Here is a 22,972-nt window from a genome sequence, read left to right as displayed (position 1 = left end):
TTGCTCCTGCCAGGATCAATTTCTCGGAACACTTTCAGATTTTTTTTTTTTTTACATGAAACTTTTAATGGTGGTAACTCCAACAAGTTCTGTCACATATCACAAATGCAATTTCCTAATAAGACTAAATGTGAAGTTTTAGGGATTTTTACCAAAATAAATTATTAATATCCATTAACCTCTGGATCTAAGGAAAAGAATTTTGAAATCCACATTAACAAGTGATCCAGTTTCCATTAAAAATAGAATATACAGGTTATGATTTTTGCCTTTTCCTTCTGAAATAGCATGTACAGAAGACCACTATTTTAACTGATTATCACTACAACGCTTAGGCCAAGCATCTATTGCTTACAGAACTGCAAGTGTGGAGATAGATACATAGCTTGATTGATAGATACATAGCTTAGGATGAAAAATAAATGAATTTACCATTGAGAGCCTCTGAGATTGAGGTCATGATGAGGTTAAAAGGCATTCATATATGTTGCGAATTCATTTCAAACATTCACCATTATAAGTTTCATGCAGAAATATATCTCCTTGGTGACATCTGGGCTATTTATGAGCTCTGCAGCTATAAGGCTGCTTATAAAAATGCTTATTCCACTCTCCAGTTTAAGTGCACAATATTTTTGCTGACCAAAGTTCTTCAAGGAGCCCTTGCTCTCTTGTCTTTGTTTCCAGGCTTTGCTCCTGACCCAGCATCTTCTTCTTAAGTTTTGGAATCACCAATATTATGAACTGGCCTTTTTTTTTAGTATTCTTTCCAATATGATTCCCAAAGATTTTGAGCCTCATTAGTTATTTTCAGCTTTGCTTGTTGGTTGGCTGGCTTTATATTTGTTATAATTTTGGCTTCCACAGGGAACTGGTGTCTTCTAGAGTACAAGGACTAAAAACAAAAGAAAAAATGAGCTGGCTAATGTCACTTGGTTTGGGAGACAAAATTTTTAAAAAATTAAAACAGATATGTGAAAGTTGAAGAATTTCAAGAGGAAGTGTCTTTTGGGGTGTCTTCTAGGCCAGCGATTTTGTTCAAATGTTCTAGACATATTTCCCACTGGGTACCAAGAATGGATGTTTATTGCCCATTTACCCCGCATAACAGCTAACAGTGCAAGCTGCTAACAGAAGGAGGTACAACTGATTGGCTTATGTATCAAGAGCTAGACTGTGAGCTCCAGACGGAGGACACCTGTTCCCAATGACTCATCACAGCCTTCGGGGGGGCAGGAGTTGAGTTGGGTGGAGGAGATGTGAGGAGGAGGAATGCCGATGAATAATTCATCCACACAAGGGGTGCAAGCCAGGGATGCAGCAGCCAGGACTGGATAGAAATGAACTCCAAGGTAAAGAAACCTGAGAAAATATCTGTTGGTTGATAGGAGCTCTGAGGTCCTTTATAAAATACGGCATGCACTTATCTATTGAGAGATTTCTTTCTCTACTGGTAAAAATATTCCAGTTATTGATTTAATGGTAGTTTACACTTTAAATCCTTAAAAACAAACCCAGGAGTACAAATGTGAATGTTATTTAAGTTAACAAATATAGAGGCAATCAGAGGGAGAGACTATAAACCCAGGAGTAAAATTTGTATTAGGAATATCAAGTATTCTGGTTGAAACTGCTGCAAAGTTATTATTATTTTTTATTATCATCATCATCATTATTTAAGGTATAGTCAGACTGCTTAATTCAAGGAGAACTCTCTGTTATGTTATCTCAACACTCTTAATAGCTCATCCTCACTCACACCCAAGACCAAGGCACCTTACTGGGGCGGGGGGGGAAAGTGCTGTTTAAACACATCCTGATTCTGCTGTCTTATTATTTAATCAGTGCCTAATTTGAATTTAAAGGGCAACTAGACCAAATCATATGCTCATTAATATTAACAAAATCAACTAATACTCAGGTGTGTTGCACACCTGACCTAGTATTCCTTTGGAACTCGGCGTAAGTCATGGCATTGCTGTCTGCTGTTTACAAAGTGGGATGTCACTTGGCAAAGGACACATTAACACTTAATCTAGTTTCAGGCCTCCTACAGGTTAAAATTTCTGTAGGATAGGGGGAAAGCTCCAGCAAGAGTCAGCCTTGCCAAAGAGGACAGAAAAGAAAGGATGGGGTTGTCTATGAGGAATCCGGTTCAGGAATGTGCAAGAGTTGAGCATAAATGCTCCCAACCACGGGTAGCTGTAAGCCTGGGCCAGTGGTGTCAATTCCAGAAGATTCTGTTCTATTCCTTATCTAAATCGTTGGAGAGAAATGAAACATTGAGCCACCTATGAAATTCCCCTCAGACTTCCCTAGTAGGATTCTTCTTAGTCCTTTCCCTATTCTAGAAATCCATTATGACCCTACTAAGCATCCTCCCCACTACCCACCACTGTGGGACAGAGCTGTCCCCTGTCCTAGATCTGCACTGATGCAGTGTCTGGATACACCATGACACCCAGGGCTATCACTCTTAGATGGTAAGTGTCTGAAATGTGGAATGAGAGCCGCTGCCCTCTGGTAGTTCAGTAAAGGAGAAAGAACTAAGATATATGGAGTGTGTGCTCTACTCAGTGCTTTACATTTCTGTACAATCTATTTTTCATTTCACAGAAAGGTAACCTGAGAGTCAGGAAGGAGAGAGAGAAAGGTGTCCGCGGCGGGTGGGGAGAGGAGAACTACTTTATCAGTGTTGATTCCCATGGCTAATACTTGCATGATCTTACATAATCCTCAAAAATGGTAGTATTTTATTCTATTTTAATATAACATTTATTTTTCAACTTGTAAGATAATGCATATTTATTATGACGTATTTTTAAATGCAGAAAAATATAAAATGTAAAAGCATATAATGATTTTCCCTTTAAGGTTTAAACTGTAAAAAAAAAAAACAAAAAGTCTTCTATTTTTTCAGTTAGCAGTATACCATGAATATTTTCTCATGTCTTTAAATATTTCTCAAAGGCATGCTTTTTATTGGAGGCAAAATATTTCATCATATGGTTGTCCCACAATTTACATAACCAGTGTCCTAATGTTAGATTATTTAGATATTTACAGTTTTTCTCTCTATTATAAATAATAGAGAAATGCAGTATATACATTTTAGATAAATCTGGGTGTGTATCTATGATCAGTTCCTCAGGATGGTATCTTGATTTTTCATTGATTTACTAGGGAAAATATTAAGATATTTTTTATTGCTTACATTTATTTTATTTTAAAAGTAATGTGTGTTTATTAAATGAAAAAATAAGCAAAAGAAGAAATGAAAAATATCACTCATAATCTCAATCCCCAGAAATAAACATATGTAGTATGCTGGTATATAAACTTCCAGACTTTTTCTAAGCTACCACGTATATATATGAAGTTTTTTTTAGGGTATTCTGCAATGTATACTAGTTTGAAATTGTCTTTTAAATATAGCAATAGATTGCAAAATTTTTTCCATGTCTTTTGATAGTCTAATATTATTTAATTGTATATTCCAATAAGCAAAAGACCATAATTTGCTTACCCAATTTCCATTTTGAGTCGTTTCTTTGGTTTCAGTTTTAAATTCTATACTGGCCAGGAACACGCTTTTAACTTTGTAGATGTTCATGATCATTCCTATAAGAAAACCCAAATAAATTTAAAAATGCATACAAATCTTTTTTTTTTTTTACAATGAATAGAGTTTATTCCCTTTTTTGATTCTTTACGTAATACATGTTCATTGTAGGAAATTCAAATAATTAAAGGGCATATAAGGAATAGAATAAAAACACGTGCAATCACAGCTCCCTGAGATAGCTACCGTCTGCATTTTGGGGACCATTCCTTCATGCATCACTTTCTGAATATACACACCCACATAAAATTGTATATAAATCCATCATATGATGCATGACTTTAATGTAATTTCCCTTTTATCTTGTTTGTTTACTTCCCACCTTCCAGTTATTCAGAGAGGAAAACACACTGATTAAGAATCTGGTCTCTAATTTCAACTTCCAGAGTCCAGATTCTAGCTCTCCTCTGACCTGTGTGACCTTGGGCAAATTACTTAGTCTCTGTGTGCCTCAGTTTCCTCATATGTGAAATGGGGATGATAATAACACCTCCATCACAGGATACTGAACACTAAAACAAGTCAATCCCCTTAAACAGGTCGAGGAGTATCTGATACACAGTAAGAGGCACCAAATTTTAACCATTGTTAAATGTATGTGTTTATTTTATAAAAACTGTATCATATTCTATGCACTTTTTGTTAACAGAAAAACTTTGTGGAAATCCCTCCAAGTCATTTGTGTAGATCTAATTTATCCATTTTAAAGCTCAAGTGATATTCCATAGCTTGGATGCACTATAATTTATTCAACCATTATACTGTGATGAGCAAGCACTTTCTTCCCACTTTATTGCCATACAAACAATGCTGCAGTAAATGTCTTTTTCCCATATATCTTTACAAGCAGTGCTGTTTTTTGCATGGGAAAGATTCCAAAAGTGTGAGTTCTGCTTTGAGGAGTATGTGTTTTTAACAGATACTGCCAAACTGCTTTCCCAAAAGACTATAACAATTCATATTTCCATCAGCAATCATTATTTTTGTTATTTCTAATTTTTGCCAGTTCAATGGGTATAAAGTGATAAATATCTCATTACTTTTACAAGGTCAGTATTATTATCCCAGTTTTGCAGGTAACTGAGGCTCAGAAAGTTTGAGAAACTTGTCCAGTTATCCAAAAGGTAGAATCAGAATTTGGAAACAAAGTCTGCCTGAACCATGCTTTTTCCATCCTACCATACTGCTCCCAATCATGCTCTTTCCATCCCACCAAATCATGCTTCTGGAGCAAGGGATATTCCTTGCCTGAGGGGGCTAGGATGCAGTGAGAGGACAGCATGGGAAAGCTAAGACCCAAGAGAAGCCAGCAGGGCGGTAAGACGGAGGCAACAGAACAGACCAGCCTACTTGGTCCACATTATAGCCTTGACTCTAACCCATAATGAAAGTCTTACAAAGAAATGACTACACAGAAACCTCCAACTATATAACCCACCAGATATAAAGCCCAAACCCCTTTCTGTATGGTCTGGTTCCATACTTCCTCATACCCCACATGTACCCTACTCTGTAGCCCAACTCACGTGTTTGTCATCTCCCAAATACCACTGGCCTACGGTGTTCGGCCATCATTCTGCCACATCTGTTTATTCAAGATTCACTTCCAATATCTTACCTTTACATCAGTCTTTTACTTCATTTTTCCCTTCCTCTCTTCCTCCTCCCCTCCTTCCCTTTCTCCCTCCCCTCCTTCCATCAAATTAACTCAGTCAACATTTCAAGGACAGGAATTATACTAGATAATATGGGGTGATTGGTGGGGGCATGCACATTTTCATCTTTCTTGATTTCTCCCCTCCTTATTACATTTCATCCCATACAATAGTGAACTGTCTTTTCTACTGTTTCTTATAAATTTGTTTAAAAATTATCATGTGCCTTGTATCAATATTATATACATGACATATCCAACTCACTAGAATGTAAATATCTTGAAATCAGATACCAAATCTCATTCATTTTCATGTTTCAAGACCAACACAGTGACTTGTGCATAGTAAGTCCTCAGTATTGGATATAGAACCCATCATAAAAAATGGGCCACTTATAATTCTCCTAATGTCGTGGCCACTGTCCCAAAATATTTATTACTATTTTAAGGCTCATATTAGATAAAATTCCCTTTCAGAATTCTCCTATTTCAGAAGTGACTTTTCCCAAAAATGTTATGCTGTAAAAACACAAATGTAAATTTGAGCCAGAGACTTCCCTATTTGTTCACTTTCAGATTTGGATATTCTTACGCTATAAGAGAACAAAATAAACTTCTTCTAAAGGATAAATGTGTATACATTATTTCCAGTGGCTGAGGCGGTAAGGCTTTTTGGATAAGCTTTTCAAATGCTTTGATTAAATATGTTTAAAATCGGATTAAATAGGTGGAAGTAGATAAAAATCATTTATCTACTTTTTAGTATTAAAATTATATTTATCTCCCATTTAGTATAGTTTAAAATATACATATATTTTAATATACATATAGTTGAACATATATATAGCAATTGGAAGGCAAGTAGCAGTTGCTGTCCAATCACATTTTCACATATATATTTTTTTCCTTACAAATTAAGTGTGACTGTAATTACATATTTGTAGCAGTCAATTCAGTTATATGATCTCTTGGGCATATTTCTAAAGATCTGGTGAGTGAGGCTTGGAAAGAAAATCATCCCAGACTAGGTTATGGAAATCAATTGAGTGGGATAGTAACCCTTGTCCAACACACAGTAGGATCTAACTGTTGGTCCTAATGGGTCTGAATTAAGACAAGGAGTCCTGTAATCTATTTTCAGATTCACTGGCCTAGTTTTTAAGTTCTTTGGGGCAAGTCATGTAGCCTCTATGAGCCTCAATTTATTCTGGATTCACATCACCACTGTGTGGCCAACTTTTTTAGGTTGTGCCTCAGTTTTCTCCTCTGTAAAGTGGGGATAATAATAATACTTATATCACAGGGTCGTGAAAAGTGAAAGTGCTTGTAACAGCTGCTCAAACATAATAAACTTTCAGCAGGTGTTGACAACATTATTTTTTTTACAATTATTGTTGTTAAATATATGTGTTGGCTTTAGAATTTTAACTACTCCAAACAGGACTCCTATGTCTCATTGAATCATCACCAAATCTATTGACATGTATAAAGTTAAAGAAGCTCGATCACAGGTGATATTCAAAATATTTAGCAACAGCTGTGGCCCAGTGGCTGCCCACCAAGGTGAACATGCTCTGGTATATCATACTGGCAGAGACCAGTTGAATAGTGAAAACGACTGGAGTAAACTATACAGACAAGCAGGAGTACTTCAGAACTCTCTGTCTGGCCCCCATTCACCAAGGATTTGATAGCTGTGTAGCCTGGCTTGAATACCACACATAGACTTTCCTTTTGTTCCTTCTATAGCTCCTTCTACCTGCTTTGCATTTTATTCTCTTATAGAAAAGACCTAGAATGGAAGGTCCATATATCCATATTTTAGGATGCTTTTGTCAGCGTGGCCTAATAAGAGTAATCATACATCTTTAAAGCAAGCGCACTTTTGAGAGTGATGAGGGTGCTATTAATAATTATAACAGGGCAAGCAATCACACTGGGAGCAGGGAAACCAAGATGTGTACTCACCCCACCAAAAATGCACGAAGTCTTTTCAGTCTACAAATCAAAATCATAATGTCACCCACACATATTCAAGAATGTTTGTTGAACATTGGCTCCTAAAAATGTACTATTCTTAGAGTATAATTTTTTTCTATCTTCTCACTTTCTTGTGAATTAGTATAAAAAATAATGTTTGGAATAACTCTTTAAGATAGTCCCATAAAAGGTGTATTCCTAGCCAATCTGGATAAATCCAGAGCATGTCCTAAGAACAGTCTAATTTTCTTTGATTTTTATTTTTTATTTAAGTGTAGTTGATTTACAATGCATTAATTTCTGCTGTACAGCAAAGTGATTCAGTTATACATATACATACATTCCTTTTCATATTCTATTCTATTATGGTTTATCACAGGATATTGAATATAGTTCCCTGTGCTATATAGTAGGACCTTGTTGTTTATCTGTTCTCTATATACTAGTTTGCATCTGCTAACCCCAAACTCCCAGTCCATCCCTGCCCCAAGTCCCCTCCCCCTTGGCAACCGCAAGTCTGTTCTCTGTGTCTGTGAGTCTGTTTCTGTTTTGTAGATAAGTTCATTTGTGTCATATTTTAGATTCCACATATTAAATGATATCATATGGTATTTGTCTTTCTCTGACTTACTTCACTTAATATGATAATCTCTAGGTCTATCCATGTTTCTATAAATGGCATTATTTCATTATTATGGCTGGGTAGTATTCCATTGTGTGTATGTGTATATATATATATATATATATGTAGATACATACACACACACACACACCACATCTTCTTTATCTATTCATCTGTTGATGGACATTTAAGTTGTTTCCATGTCTTAGTTGTTGTGAATAGTGCTGCTATGAACATAGGGGTGCATGTATCTTTTTAAATTACAGTTTTGTCTGGATATATGTCCAGGAGTGGGATTGCTGGATTTTAGTGTTTAGTTTTAGTTTTTTAGTTTTTTGAGGAACTTCCATACATTTTTCCATAGTGGCTGCACCAGCTTACATTCCCACCAACAGTGTAGGAGGGTTCCATTTTCTCCACACCCTCTCCAGCATTTGTTGTTTGTAGACTTTCTAATGATGGCCATTCTGACTGGTGTGAGGTGGTATCTTATTGTAATTTTGATTAAACCAGCCTAATTTCTATGAAATGGGTTCAGATTAACCCAGTGATTCTCAGACTTTAATGTGCATTGAAATCAAATATACATTAATATTTGAGTTAAAAGCTGAATACTCTACTCTAAAGGCATTTTAAAGGATTTCCAGTATTAATTTTGAAGATATGTACTTTTGCCACTGCTTAAGATCCGACTTCTCTGAAAAACAGAGACCATGACAGTTGTTCATGTAGGATGGCATGTGGTCATATTTTGACTGGGCAGAGACCCTGGAGAAAGGCAATGTAAAAGAATTCACTTCAGATCCATAACGTGGTGGGGCTCTTGATCAGATATTCCCATGTTTAAAGTTGTATAGCATCCATTAGGATGTTAATAAGTGTAAATGAATGATAAAAGAATTCAGCAGCCAAAACATTTTAGAAACTACAGGTTTAGACAAGTAGTTTCCACATTGCAGGACTTTTCAGAGCCTTCAACATGCTGACATGCATTGAGAAGCTTAGGGGAGATTGAAGCATGTGCCATTTCCGATTTTAATTGACCAAATCTTATTTTAAAAATTGTTTTGTTTGTCATTTTTTTCATATATAAAACATTTTTAATGCAACAAATTATAGTTTGGGAAACAATCTCACTTCCTATCCAGAAGAATTTAAAAATATAGTTTAAAGTTTTGTTTTTGATAACTCATAATCACTGTTATAATAAAAATAAGCAATAGTAAAATAACTGTTAAAAAATGGAGACTGAGTTTCTTAAATCCATTGTGGCACAGTGTTGTTGAGGGAATATTCTCCCAAGTTTCAGAAAATGATGTAGCCTCTCAGTTTTTGACACTAGATTTCCATGAGCAGAAATGTGTATCCCGCCTCATTCCTAATGATGTTTGTTGTCATCTCTTCTTCCCACCACTGTTCCCAGGGTGTGTATATTTAATGAGAGAGACAGAGAATGTTTCAGAACTGCTGCATTCCTTAACAAAAAGAAAAGAATAATTGGCTAGCTAGTGGCAAAGACAAACATTTTTTAATCAAGTACAAAGACAAGGTTTCCTAACAAACATTGGTGGCATTTAATGGAAAGTTTTCTATTTCATTTAGAAATTAGCCTTCTTTCTCAGGCCAAAAGGACAGTAACCCTCACATATACACGTTTGCATACACAAAACAACACACTTACATTTGGAATCTAAAAAAAGGGTATAAATGAACTTATCTACAAAACAGAAATAGTTACAGATGTAGAAAACAAACTTATGGTTACCAGGGTGTAAGGGGGGAGGGATAGACTGGAAGACTGGGATTTTAGACACTGTTTTAGACCCAACATGAATCTGCAAGACAAGATTTCTCCCAGCTTGATCTTTGATTTATGATGTTTTTGTGATACTGGGAGACTCATAAAGATCTAAGTCTTTCCAAAGACATGTTTTTCAAAAGCCATTAAACTGTTACAGTTTATCTAAACCATCCATAAATGCTGTCTGTGCCAACCACGTTCTGAAGCAGTCATTACTAAATATTCACTCAGTAACTCTATCCTAACCATGTAATGAGACAAACATTTCTGTTGACAGTTAAGACCTTGAGACTACTCCAAGCACCAGGCACTGAACTTCTCCGAATCTTTCTTTTCAGTTTTAGGAAAATAAGCAACCATCTTTTCTCATCGTACAGTTTTCTGCTTTCTGCTTGTCAGAGCTTCCTTCCAACTGGAAGTCCTGGTGTAGACTCATCCAGAGAACTTGGATCTGCAGCTACGTATTTATTACCTAACACTGATGTTTGCCAGGATCAGCAGGAGGAGGTCAGGCTACGCTTCCACACGTACACCCTCCTCTTCCTGACAACATTCTTTGTCCAAGGTCAAAGCCCCCCCCCAAACTCTTCCCCCCATGCTTCACCCAAGGTTGAGCTAACAGCACATCAGACTCTGCTCCCACTTCACTCCCAGGAAGAGTGTCTCCTGAGTTTATGAGCATCAATTCTTCCATCTCCACTCATCCTTTCTCCTCCTCCTACTTAACTGTTCTCATCTATGAGCCATGCTTCCTACCCAACAGTCTGCCTTTTTCATCAAATATAAAGAAACCAGGAATTCACTATGGTTCATATGGTGACCATATGCCCTGAAATTTTTTTATTGAAGTATAGTTGATGTACAATGTTGTGTTAGTTTCAGGTGTACAGCAAAGTGAATCTGTTATACATATATCCATTCTTTTTTAGATCCTTTTCCCACATAGACCATTACAGAGTATTGAGGAGAGTTACCTGTGCTATACAGTATGGCTTTATTAGTTATCTGGTTTTTATATAGTAGTGTGTTTATGTCAATCCCAATCTTCCAGTTTATCCCTCCCCCCTTACACCCTGGTAACCATAAGTTTGTTTTCTACATCTGTAACTCTATTTCTGTTTTGTAGATAAGTTCATTTATACCCTTTTTTTAGATTCCAAATGTAAGTGATGTCGTACGGTATTTGTCTTTTTCTGTCTGACTTACTTCATTCAGTATGATAATCTCTAGGTCCATCCATGTTGCTGCAAATGGTATTATTTTGTTCTTTTTTATGGCTGAGTAGTATTCCATTGTAAATATGTACCACATCTTCTTTATCCATTCCTCTGTTGAAGCACACTTAGGTTGTTTCCATGTCCTGGCTATCGTAAATAGAGCTGCAATAAACATTTTGGTACATGACTCTTTTTGAATTATGGTTTTCTCAGGGTATATGCCTAGTGGTGGGATTGCGGGGTCATATGGTAATTCTATTTGTAGTTTTTTAAGGAACCTCCATACTGTTCTCCATAGTGGCTGTATCAATTTACATTCCCACCAGCAGTGCAAGAATGTACCCTTTTCTCCACACCCTCTCCAGCATTTATTGTTTGTAGATTTTTTGATGATGGCCATTCTGACCAGTGTGAGATGATATCTCATTGTAGTTTTGATTTGCATTTCTCTAAGGATTAATGATGTTGAGCATTCTTTCATGTGTTTGTTGGCAATCTATATATCTTCTTTGCAGAGATGTCTATTTAGGTCTTCTGCCCATTTTTGGATTGAGTTGTTTGTTTGTTTTTTATATTGAGCTGAATGAGCCGCTTGTAAACATTGGAGATTAATCCTTTGTCAGTTGCTTCATTTGCAAATATTTTCTCCCATTCTGAGGGTTGTCTTTTGGTCTTGTTTATGGTTTCCTTTGCTGTGCAAAAGAAAATTAAGTTTCATTAGGTCCCATTTGTTTATTTCTGTTTTTATTTCCATTTCTCTAAGAGGTGGGTCATAAAGGATCTTGCTGTGATGTATGTCATAGAGTGTTCTGCCTATGTTTTCCTCTAAGAGTTTGATAGTGTCTGGCCTTACATTTAGGTCTTTAATCCATTCTGAGTCCATTTTTGTGTATGGTGTTAGGGAGTGTTCTAATTTCATTCCTTTACATGTAGCCAGCCTTCCCAGCACCACCTATTGAAGAGGCTGTCTTTTCTCCACTGTATATTCGTGCCTCCTTTATCAAAGATAAGGTGTTGGTCCAGTATCTTTCAATCTGTATACAAGGTTCATGAGGATGCTATACATTGGAAATGACTAGAAAGGTGAATGTTTTAAAAAATGAATCTAAAAGAGTGCCATACTTCTTAAAATAATATTGGTAATAAAGCACTTTTGAAATGTTTAAAGTATATACACATCAAAATTAGAAAATGAACTTGCAATGTCCAGAATGTGAGTCAGACTCTTACCTTGGTTGGTCAGAAAGTCAGAGAGTGAGGAAAACATTTCATGAGCCTCAAGAACTGGGTCATTCGAGAGGCAATAGCCCCTCCACCAGTTCTTCTAGAAACTCAACAGTCATGCACTCAGGGAGCATCCGAGACTTTACCTCCTTTCCCTCTTTCTGCTCTCTTAATGTTGCCAAGTAACTCTTAATGCTTCTTCTACCCTATCCATGGCTTCTGTTTCCTCCCTTCTCCTTGAGTGAATCTCTGCCTTTAAGCCACTCTATGCTTTGAAACTTTCTCTGTATATTTTACCACCAAACACTCCAAGTCAAAGGAGCTGGTGGGTTCCTTTAATCATCGTCTTATATGAGTTCTCTCCTGGTAGGTCGAGGTCTCATGACAGACCACCTTAATTTAATGTCTGTTGGTCACCCTACAGGTGACTGATCAGTCACCTCATCAGTCACCTATGGTCCAGCGCTCAGGATTAAATGGTACAAAACACAGCAACCTCTTTTCCCAACTTCCCCTAGTTAGGTGGCAGACACTTGCCTCAGCATACCCTAATGAAAGGCATCATGGCATAAGAGAGCTGTAAGTTGGGAAAATAGGGGGAGCATTCACATTTTTGCTACTAAGTCATGGAAAAACAGGTTATTGACTGTCTTGGCTGTCTTAATTTGGGTTCTCCAAAAGCAAATTCTGAGACAAGTATGTGGGTACAAATGGTTTATTTTGGAGGTGGTCCCAGGAAGCATAGGTGAGGCTTGGGGAAGTAGAGCAGGGTTGGGAGGACAGCCAATAGGGGGTACATTAATGAACAGCTTACTGTTGGGGGAAACTGGGGCTCCATTCCTCTGAGAGCTGTATAGTGAACAGTATCATCTCCCTGAGGGGTGGGCAAACTGGAGTCTTACCTCCTGCATCGTTTGGGTGTCTGGAATTGGACATTAGCTCCTGGGTGCTTCTGGCCCAGCTGGGTCAAGCATGCCCTCAGTCAGTGTCTCAGAAAGCAGCTCATCTCCTGGAACCATTTGCTGCAATCTCAGGGGTAGTTCCATGAGATATGGAATGGGGGCATGCCTGGCTGCTGTAACACTTAGCTGACCTGGGTTGTTTCTATTCCAGCTACTCTAAGAGATCAATCCTCTCTAAATGTTAGAGATGGGTGTGGGCTGAGAAGAAGTAAGAGAAAGAAGAGTGGAATGAATCCAGCCTTGGGACACGCAATACAATAAAAGCATAGGGTTGTTTAGAATGGCTGAAGTTTGGATTCAGTTTGAATGTCCAATAATGGAGGCAATAGTAAAATCACTTGAGGTAGATCCACGTAATGAATCATTCTTCAGCCATCCAAATTATAGAATTATATTCAATAGCATGTGGGAAAGTTGAAGGAAAAAAAAAAACAGAAAAAAGTAAACACATCCATTTTCATTTGAATGGGTTTTTGGATCTTTCTAGATGTGAGGAACAAAGAGATGCTAAGAAGTCATCTAGGTCTTTGAAACTCATGTAAAATAAGTAATTCCCACAAAGGGTCCAGGTGCATATCTTAGTCTCCAAATATGTCCCTTTCCATCACTTTGGAAAAGAGACTTAAGTTGTGTTCCGACAGGGTGGGTTATGACTGGGTCCTTGAGGACTGTAGGAATCCCTGGATCTTAGCCACTCTCTCCAAGCACCTGGCTGAAAACAGCCTGAGCCCAGAAGTTGAAGCAGCTATGAATCTGGAGATAGATTCTGCCTATTGCCTCAACTTCTCAATGAAGTAAAATAATTGAGAAGTAGCGGCCAGCTGTTCAGCTCTGACCCTGCTCCAAGTAAGGGTCAAAAAAATCCCTTCTCCCTTCTCCTAAGGGGACAGTCCTCTCAGTAGTAGTTATCAGATCAAATTAAACCAAAGTGTAAATAAAATACTTGTCTTCTCCCTGATTTATAGATGAACATTTTAATAGAATTTCAAGTCGGTTTGTATTTAGAACCATAGCTACTTTTCATGCCTGTGGCCTGGTCAGATTTTTTTTTTAATGATTTCAAGAGAGCCTGCAGTGCAAAGGCTCAGCAAGGGAGAGGGAGGCGAGAACAGAAAGGCATCAGAGGATGGAGGTCAAGGATAGCAGGTCACAGACAACCCAACAAGAGCAGATTTGCCTTTGTTTACATCGCCAAAGGGAAAAAATTAACTTGATGGAAGGGGTAATTAAGTATTCTTTTTCCATCGTGGTCCAGCCCGGCTTCATACCCAACTGTTCTGTTTTGCATTGTGATGATTTTTCATCGAGTTGCAGAATTAAAGGTGGCCAGTGTGTCACTGATGTCACACAGCATCACTCCCCCCACTATTAACCTTTATTTTATAAATAGACAGTAAAAAATCTCAGTGCAAGAACTGTCCAACACAGGTAGGCAGATAATGAGGGAAGAGTGGAAAGGTTTACAGAGAAGTGTTGTCTGGAAGGAAGAGATCATTTGAACAAGTCAGCAGATTAGAGTTATAAAGTGTATAAAAGGGATTATCTGCCTTGACACCCTCGGGTCCTAGATGCTGAAACTGCAAGCATGTAAAGTGAATGGATTTTCCTAGTTCTGAAGCTTGTAGGTGTAAACCTAGAATCACACCTCCAACCTAGTGCCCATCCACTCATGATTGATTCTCTTATTTGCTTATATTTTCAAAAACAACCTGCAGAAGAATACCACCTCCAGTGTTGGAATAAGCTGGTTTACCCAGGGGTACTGTTCAGAATTTGGAATATGTTTTCTTATAAAAACAAAGTTAGTATACATGATGGTAATTCTCCCAGGTGTGTCTCAAAGACACTTAGTACCCAAATTCCACAGCTCTGGGAGTGATTCTCTGCCTTTTAATGGGGGTTGATGAGAGCAGAGTGGAGGCAAATGACCAACCGTAGCTGAGCTCTCACTGCCCAGGGCCATGTCCTGTCCTGTGGACCCAGTTCCTTTTCAGGTAAACATAGTTCAGCCTGTGTGTCCAGCGTCACGAGGACCAAGCACAGTTCTGAGCTTTGCCATCTGAATCCTCTGGGAATGTAATGCAGGATATATTTTTCCTTCATGTATGGAGGCATCACTGCAAATCTTCAAGGAGACCCTAATCGGCTGTAGAGACTCTAGTTTATTGTGAATTATCACACTGTTCAGCTGGAAGAAAAATTACTTTATTCTAATTGCTTCACACATTAAACCAGCTAAATGAACAGACCAGGATAAATGTTTTGCTTGGTTTAACTATTTTATAAGAATCAAAGGCAATCCAAGTGATTGTGTTTCTGTGCAACTTTTGCATCAAGCTAAGGTGCTCACATGTGGATGTTGACACGTTACAGAGCAAGAATATTTTACATGTAGGCATTCACACATGGCATTTATTTTGTTCAGACCCATTAGAACTTTTACACCCAAGTGACCTCTTGCTGCTACTCTGAATAATAGTCAGGGGCTACCTCTCTTACTAAATGGATTTTGTTCACCTCTTGGCTTGAAAATGTCCTCAAAGATAGTTAATCGGACTTCCCTGGTGGAGCAGTGGTGAAGAATCCTCCTGCCAATGCACGGGACCCAGGTTCGAGCCTTGGTCCAGGAAGATCCCACATGCCGCGGAGCAGCTAAGCCTGTGCACCACAACTACTGAGCCCGCGCTCTAGGGCCCGCGAGCCACAACTACCAAAGCCCGTGCACCTAGAGCCCATGCTCCGCAACAAGAGACGCCACCGCAATGAGAAGCACGCGTGCCTCAACTAGAGGAAGCCCACACACAGCAACGAAGACCCAATGCAGCCAAAACTAACTAAATAAATTTATTTAAAAAATGGCAGTGTCACTGGCATTAGAGTATACATTTCTATAGTTATCTTTAACCTTGTTGGGGTCATGGATCCCTACAAGAATATGACAGAAGCAATCTCCTCCCAGAAAAATGAACATATGAATATAAGCACACATTTGCATATCATTTCAAAAAGGTTTGTGGACCCCTAGAGTATATTTTGGTGCTCTAGGGTTAAGAACTTTTGTTCTAAGGGAACATTTTCAAAAGAGAGAACATTTATTTTGATTTATAGTCTAGATATGTTTATTAAATATTCAATAGTATCATCATTTATCATCACAGCTTAATTCTATACATGTACTATCCTGTGTAGACATATGTAACTGAACTCATTAAAAATGACCTACTGTTTAGAATTTCTGTCTTTAGAACTTTGGCTTGGCTATTTGATTTAATATTTGCATTTGAAAAAAATTCTCTAATAGGACATTGACCTTAAGGATTTTGAAAGTCAGGATCTACATATAAATTTAATTCAAATTCTCTGCTATTAAAAGAACATTGACAGAGTCTCAGAATTAGGTGATAACTCTTTCAGATTTTTTGAACATTACCAAATGATAATTTTTAGAATTAAATAAAATGTGAATCCAAGGTGATTCAAGAATTTCGTATATACAACTATAGTTTTCATGGTAGTTTATGGAACTACTATGAAACTACCATAGCCTCTTTTAATGACAATACATACAGGATATATTTTCCTTCTTTCTCATTATGAATAATGATTTTATATACATATATAGTGCAGCTTTCATCCCATCCCCTCCCAAGCAGAAAATCTCCAGTCATTTCAAACCCATGACTAAGTGTAATGTAATGGGATCCATGGTTTAAAACATTCAGGATCAAAACCAGTCCTGCTAAAGTTCATGAGACTGGAAATTCACATAGCCCTTTTAATAGAGACACTATAGTGGAAACAGTCTTCTGTAGCCACCTGGTTATTTCTGCATGCTATCATGAGCTTATACTTTTTATCTTGCTTTATTGCTGTACATACAATAGGTATGCACATTTCTGGAGAAGAGGCTCACATACAAGACAAAGTGAACTTGTAGCTTTGGTGATGGGTCAGATTGATGGGAAATCCTTGTCATCACATAAAGGCATATTTCTGTACACACACACAATATACTGAATCATCATATTTCTCGGATGCATAGTCTTTTATATATTTTATTTCCAAAGCCAGGACACATTCTTAGAATTTATAGTGTGTTATAGTTCATTTGGTCTCATTTTTTAAATTCTACACAAAATAATAGTGCAAATAACAATTGATGGTATCTTGGATTCAGTGAAATACATCGTATATATTAGAGCACAGAAGATCAGAAGGTATCTTAGCAATGTTACAGCAACTCCTCAAGGAAATTGAAATTAAAGGGTCATTTAACTTACCAAAGACACAGATGTTGGTGACAAACAGGTGTAGACTAATGATTAATTTTTTAAGTACTTTCACCCATCTCACATGACTCATTGGACCATAAACTTGTAAACTCAGTGTAAATCACTTTTCAAAAGACATTTCTGTCATATTTGGTACATGAAACAATGTTTATGTAAGTTAGAAAGTATAATTAATTATTGTTAAGTGTAAATGAATAAATTTTAACTACATACAAAATCTTGGATAATCTTGAAAGAAATGAGTGTTGTACAAGGCTACATATCAAATGGTACCATTTTCTATAAACAAGTAGAACTAAAATACTTTCCAAATTAAAATTTAGCCTGGTTCACATAGTACCTTTTTTCAGTCATTGTTCATTTTCAGTGTTCATGTGGAAAAAAGTATTCAAATGATATTTTTTAATCCACATGTTAGATTTAAAATTAAAAAGGCATATTTTAATGGGAGCTGATTTAAAACAATTTGACTTGAGTGAGTTAACGGTTTGGGAAGTGTGTCTGTGCTCAAGTTTTGCTTCCAAATTTGGACTTTGAAACTTACTGTCAGTCTCAGAAAGAAATAAGAAACAGTGCAGATAATTAAACATTTGCCTTGGGGGAATTATTTGCAGTCAATTAAAACCATACACTTTGGGTGTATACTTGCTTCACTGGTTATTAAATTTGAATCTTATGTTAACTACCCAGGTTTCTCACTTGTCCATCAAATGTTGCTTGTGGCAAGTTGGAGAAACAGACTCTCTTATAATATTCTAAAGCATATTGTTTAAAGCTATCTCCCAGTTTGAGGAGGGAGAGAGAAAAATGGGTAAGGGAAACAAAGCAAGAATGATTTATTTTAGATTCCATCTGATTCAGATCTGTTAGGGAGTTAAAACACAGCTGAGGAATATGAACTCAGTAGAGAACCCATTTGTATTAGACGTGCTGGTCTACCATCCCCAGCTCTCTCCATGGCCACATGCATACAAGCTTAGCTCATAACTTTTAGATATCTTTGGATTACCACCCTTTTAACCACATGAAAAATATCCACTAGATTGTAACCCCTATGAGAGCAGAGATTTGTTGTTTTGTTTACTGTTGACTCCCCAGTGTCAAGAACTGTGCCTGGCGTAGAGTTGTCCCATAGTAAATATTTGTGGAATGAATGAAAGATCTATTTTCTGTCTTTCTGCTGACCTACTCACATGCTCTTTCGAATGGATTTTGAAGAGCCTCCCTAGAGGTCTCCAACATCCAACAGGGGGCCCTTTGTAGCTTTGCGAGAGTCCATAAGTCACTGGAATCCTTTTAGCCACATATTTCCTGTAAAATACATCATACGATAAAAAAAATGATGAACTTAAGCTGATCCCACGTTTAAATGTGCTACACAAGAGAAAGGGTGAAGTTGCACAAAACAGAAGGTTTGTGTTCCCCCTTTGCTATCTTTCTACTGGTATAGCTCCTGAGGAAGATGAACTTAATTACCACTGGATTTCAAAGCTCTATATCTGCCTTTTTCAAGGACTCAAGGCTCCAATATACGCACAACGACAGTAATGGAAGCATTAAGAACATTAAAATTATATTCCTTTAATCTTCTCTATTTTGCCTTCTTTTCATATCCTTTTGCACAATTCTCCTAAGATTTGCACAGATGCATAAAGCCTGCTTATATTTTCTTCCTTGTTGTGAAAAAGATGTTCTAGCCGAATCTTTACCTTTTTTACCTTGTGAACTTTGTGCAGACATGTTATGCAGTACTTTAAGAAAAGCTTATTTATTGATGAAGATATTTAAGTATTTTAATGGCATTTTTAAAAAATAATAGATTTTTTCCCCAAAACATAGATCTATTCTTTTAGTGCTGGAGGCTGCTGTAATTCCTGGTTAAAAATGCTGACTAGGGATTTTGCTTGTTTGTGATGTCAGATTCTGCAAAGGATGACAATATTACAAAAGAAAATGAAGTAACAGATCATTCTGTATGTGGCCAAGATCATCCCAATGGTAAGTTGTGAGATTCTTTTTCAGTTGTTGTTGTTGTTGTTTTTTCTGCTTTGGAATATTGCATTTTCTAAAACCCAGATTTTACTTTTTCTGGAAAAATGGAATCAGAAATCTTGAACAACTCAGGAATTAGGAGCACCAGCCCTCCACACAGTCAAAAATTGGTGAACAACTTTATAGTCAGACCTCCGTATCTGTGGTTCCACATCCACGGATTCAACCAACCACAGACTATGTAGTACTATGTAGTACATATTTGTTGAAAAAAATTTACCTATAAGTGAACTGCACACGTTCAAACCTATGTTGTTCAAGAGTCAACTGTATTTTACTAGAGCTAAATAACAGCTGATTGGTAGCTGCCACATTTAGAAGGAATGTTTGCTCTCCATAATCCTCATTACTCATTAATGTTGTACCTGGCTGGCTTCATTTATTTTTGTCACCTGACTGAACTCTGTAGACATTGGATTTGCAACTACTGGAAGGAAGATATGATACCAGTGAGAATAAATGTGAAACATGGAGACAGTGTATACAGGAGATTAAATCTACATCTCCTTGGAATACCAAGAAGAGATAATAGAACAAATAGAAATGAAACAGTCTTTAGAAAAATAACAGAAAAAATAGTTTTCATAATGCAAACCAGTTCCTCTACCCAAAACACAAGAGTACATGTTGGAATTTCTGAAGATCAATAATAAAGGAGGGCTTTTAAAGCATCTAGGAAATTCAAAATCAGGTTATAAGCAAAATCACCAAAATCAGATTAGCCTTAGCCTTCTTCTTCCACAGCTCTAAATCCTCAAAAAAAAAAAAAAATGGAGTGTCATTTCCAGAGCTGTAAAGGACACCATGTCTATATTTAGTGAAGTTATTATTCATGCATGAAGTCAAGAGTAATATTTTCTCAGGAATAGAAAGATTAAGAAAATATGCCACCCAAGTCTCCTTTCTGAAGAAACTAACAAAAGGCCTGTGCAGAAACAATAAATACAGAAAGGAAGGAAACATTCAAGACTAAGAAGAGCACAGTTGGAAAGGACTACATGGTAAGAGACTCATTTAAATGTATGAAAACATTGAAATAATTGTTTCAAAATTAGTATCAAAAGAGCTTACTTAAATGGTTGCTTTTACCTTTGAAAATTCTAGTATATTATTTTAAATGAGAAAGAAAAAGGAGACACTTTCACTTTCAGCAATGAGAATCTAAATAATTTAGACCATTACTCCCACTAGACAAGCTGCACCAAAAAAAAAAAAAAATATATATATATATATATATATATATATAAAATGAAAATGGACATACAGAGACAGAATTTGAAACTGTTTTTTACCTTAGGGCATTTGCTGATTCTGCAAAAGGCATCTTAAGTCCCACTGCTCAAAAGGGCAAAGGGCCCTGGTAAATCCCTGTGTTTGGGGTTGAAACTCCAAAGATGTATACCTTAGCAGGAAGAATGAAACAGCAGTAGATCAGCCTCTTGCAAGACTGCTGCTCAGCTTCAAATCATCTCAATCCCTAAATTATATTAAGATCAACCTAGATTACCAGTCCCTCTTGGTACCTGAGAAAAACAAATGTAAATTACGTACTAGATGGGGAAAAAAACGTATTCTAAGTTTCAAACCATTTATATAAACAATTTGTTAAATATAATGTCCAGCTCACACAGACAAAATATAGCCAGAAAAAAATAAAGAAAGGAAGTAACATGAAAAACAAACAGTCAAGGGTGGCAAGCCCACTTGGGCTGAAAATAGTAGTGTTACAAAGTATAAAACACAAAGACTCTAAGGGGGATAAAGACAAGAGTGAAAATTTTAGCTGAGAACTGAGAATTCAAAACAAAAAAAAAAGTCTAGAAGTAAAAGATGCCACACTGAAATGAAGAATTCAGTGAGCAGGTTTATGGTTTATTAGACACAGATGAAAGAGAATTTGTGAACTAGAAGTTAGATCAGAAGAACATATCCAAAATAAAAACAGGAGAGAAGCAAAGAATGGCAAACTAAAGAAAGGGAAAAGATATGGAGGATACAATGACAAAGTCTATTACACATGTAATTGGAATCCCAGACAGAAAAGGGAGAGGGAATTGGGCAATACTTGAAGAAATTCTGGTAAGAAGAGATATTAAGCCACATGTTCCAAAAGTCCTTTGAACTCCAAGCAAAATAAATCTACAACCAGGCCCATATAGTAAAGTTCCTGAAAGCCAAAGATAAACAGAACATCCAAAAGCAATTATCAAACAACTGGACTGATATCTAACTTTGCAAAAGATAGGATGGAAATAAAAAGACAGTACAACAGAATAGTTGCCGACCAAGGATTCTAAACCCAGACAAAATGTATGTTTCAAGAATAGAGGTTAATTAAGAACATTTCAAACCAAACAAAGCAAACTTCACCACCAAAAAATTCTGGTGTTCTTCAGTTGGGACATAGATCCCAGAAAGAATATCAAAGATGAAGGAAAGAATTAAAAGCAAGGTAAATAGTAATTGTTGGATAAATGTAAATGAGTATTGATGGTACAAATTAATAATAATGACTGTAATAATAATGTACTGTGGGAGTTAAGAGATGCTTAGAATTAAAACAGGGAACTCTGCTCAATATTATGTAACAACCTAAATGGGAAAAGAATTTGAAAAAGACGAGATACATGTATATGTATAACTGAATGACTTTGCTGTACACCTGCAACTAACACAACATTGTTAATCAACTATATTACAATATAAACTAAAAAGTTTAAAAAATAAATATATAAGAATAAAATTTCTGTAAAAAAATTAATAAAATAAAATATACCATAATAATGGTGTTTATTGGGATGAGGTAAATTAAAGTATGCTAATGTTTTTCCATTGTCATGGAGAATAAAAGCACCAATTCATATTAAAATTTGGTAAGTCTCAGTGACGCCTGACAGTCAGGAAGTGAGGTGAGGCCTGTGGTTGTCCCTGCTGACTGTCTGGAGAGACTTTCCAGGCCACAGTGCCCAGCCCAGCAGACTCCCTGAGTTGAGGACACAGAGCTGAGAGTCCTGGAAGGCCAAGCATCTAGTGTTTCCAGGGCAGGGTCCTGGAGAGGAGAGAGCTCCACACAGGGAACGCTCTAGAGACCTACAGAGGGAATCCCTCAAGTCTTTGGCTGAGTATTGATCTGCGCATGCGTATGAAGCTGGGTAAAGAACATTAAAGGACTTGAGAGAATGATACCTGGAGCTTCCATGGGGCTGAGAGGAGTGCCTGTTCCCACCCGGCAGACTGGAAAACCTAAAAACTCAAGAGGGCTCAGAAGGGGTTTACCTCAATAGTGGAGCAAAACTAGCAATTCACTAAATGCTGCTCTTGTCCTCCTCAAGCCAGCTTATAAACAAGACTTAAAAGGATCAAACTGTTTCTGAATAACTTAACTGATCCTAGAATGAAACTCAAGAACATTTATAGAAATAGAAACATAACTCACATCCAACAGAGTAATCAACAAAATTACTGGGCATGAAAAGAAGTATTGGAAAACAAATCTCCATGCAGCTCTTGTGTTCCTGCATGTTTTATGAGCAGAGGCCCTTACTG

At 36.9% G+C, this 22,972-nt stretch overlaps 1 protein-coding gene across 1 annotated transcript in view; it reads left to right on the top strand.

The window, feature by feature from the left end:
- MACROD2 (mono-ADP ribosylhydrolase 2) overlaps positions 1-22,972 on the top strand; it is a 1,977,737-nt gene that overhangs the window by 1,863,984 nt on the left and 90,781 nt on the right. The window contains exon 14 of the mRNA XM_067012448.1: positions 19,295-19,372. Within this exon, the coding sequence (XP_066868549.1) occupies positions 19,295-19,372 (78 nt within the window). The remainder of the gene's footprint in view (positions 1-19,294; positions 19,373-22,972) is intronic.

The sequence above is a fragment of the Kogia breviceps genome, chromosome 14 (assembly GCF_026419965.1).
Source record: "Kogia breviceps isolate mKogBre1 chromosome 14, mKogBre1 haplotype 1, whole genome shotgun sequence".
Taxonomy (NCBI): Eukaryota; Metazoa; Chordata; class Mammalia; order Artiodactyla; family Physeteridae; genus Kogia; species Kogia breviceps.
This window is presented reverse-complemented; position numbering and strand designations above follow the sequence as displayed.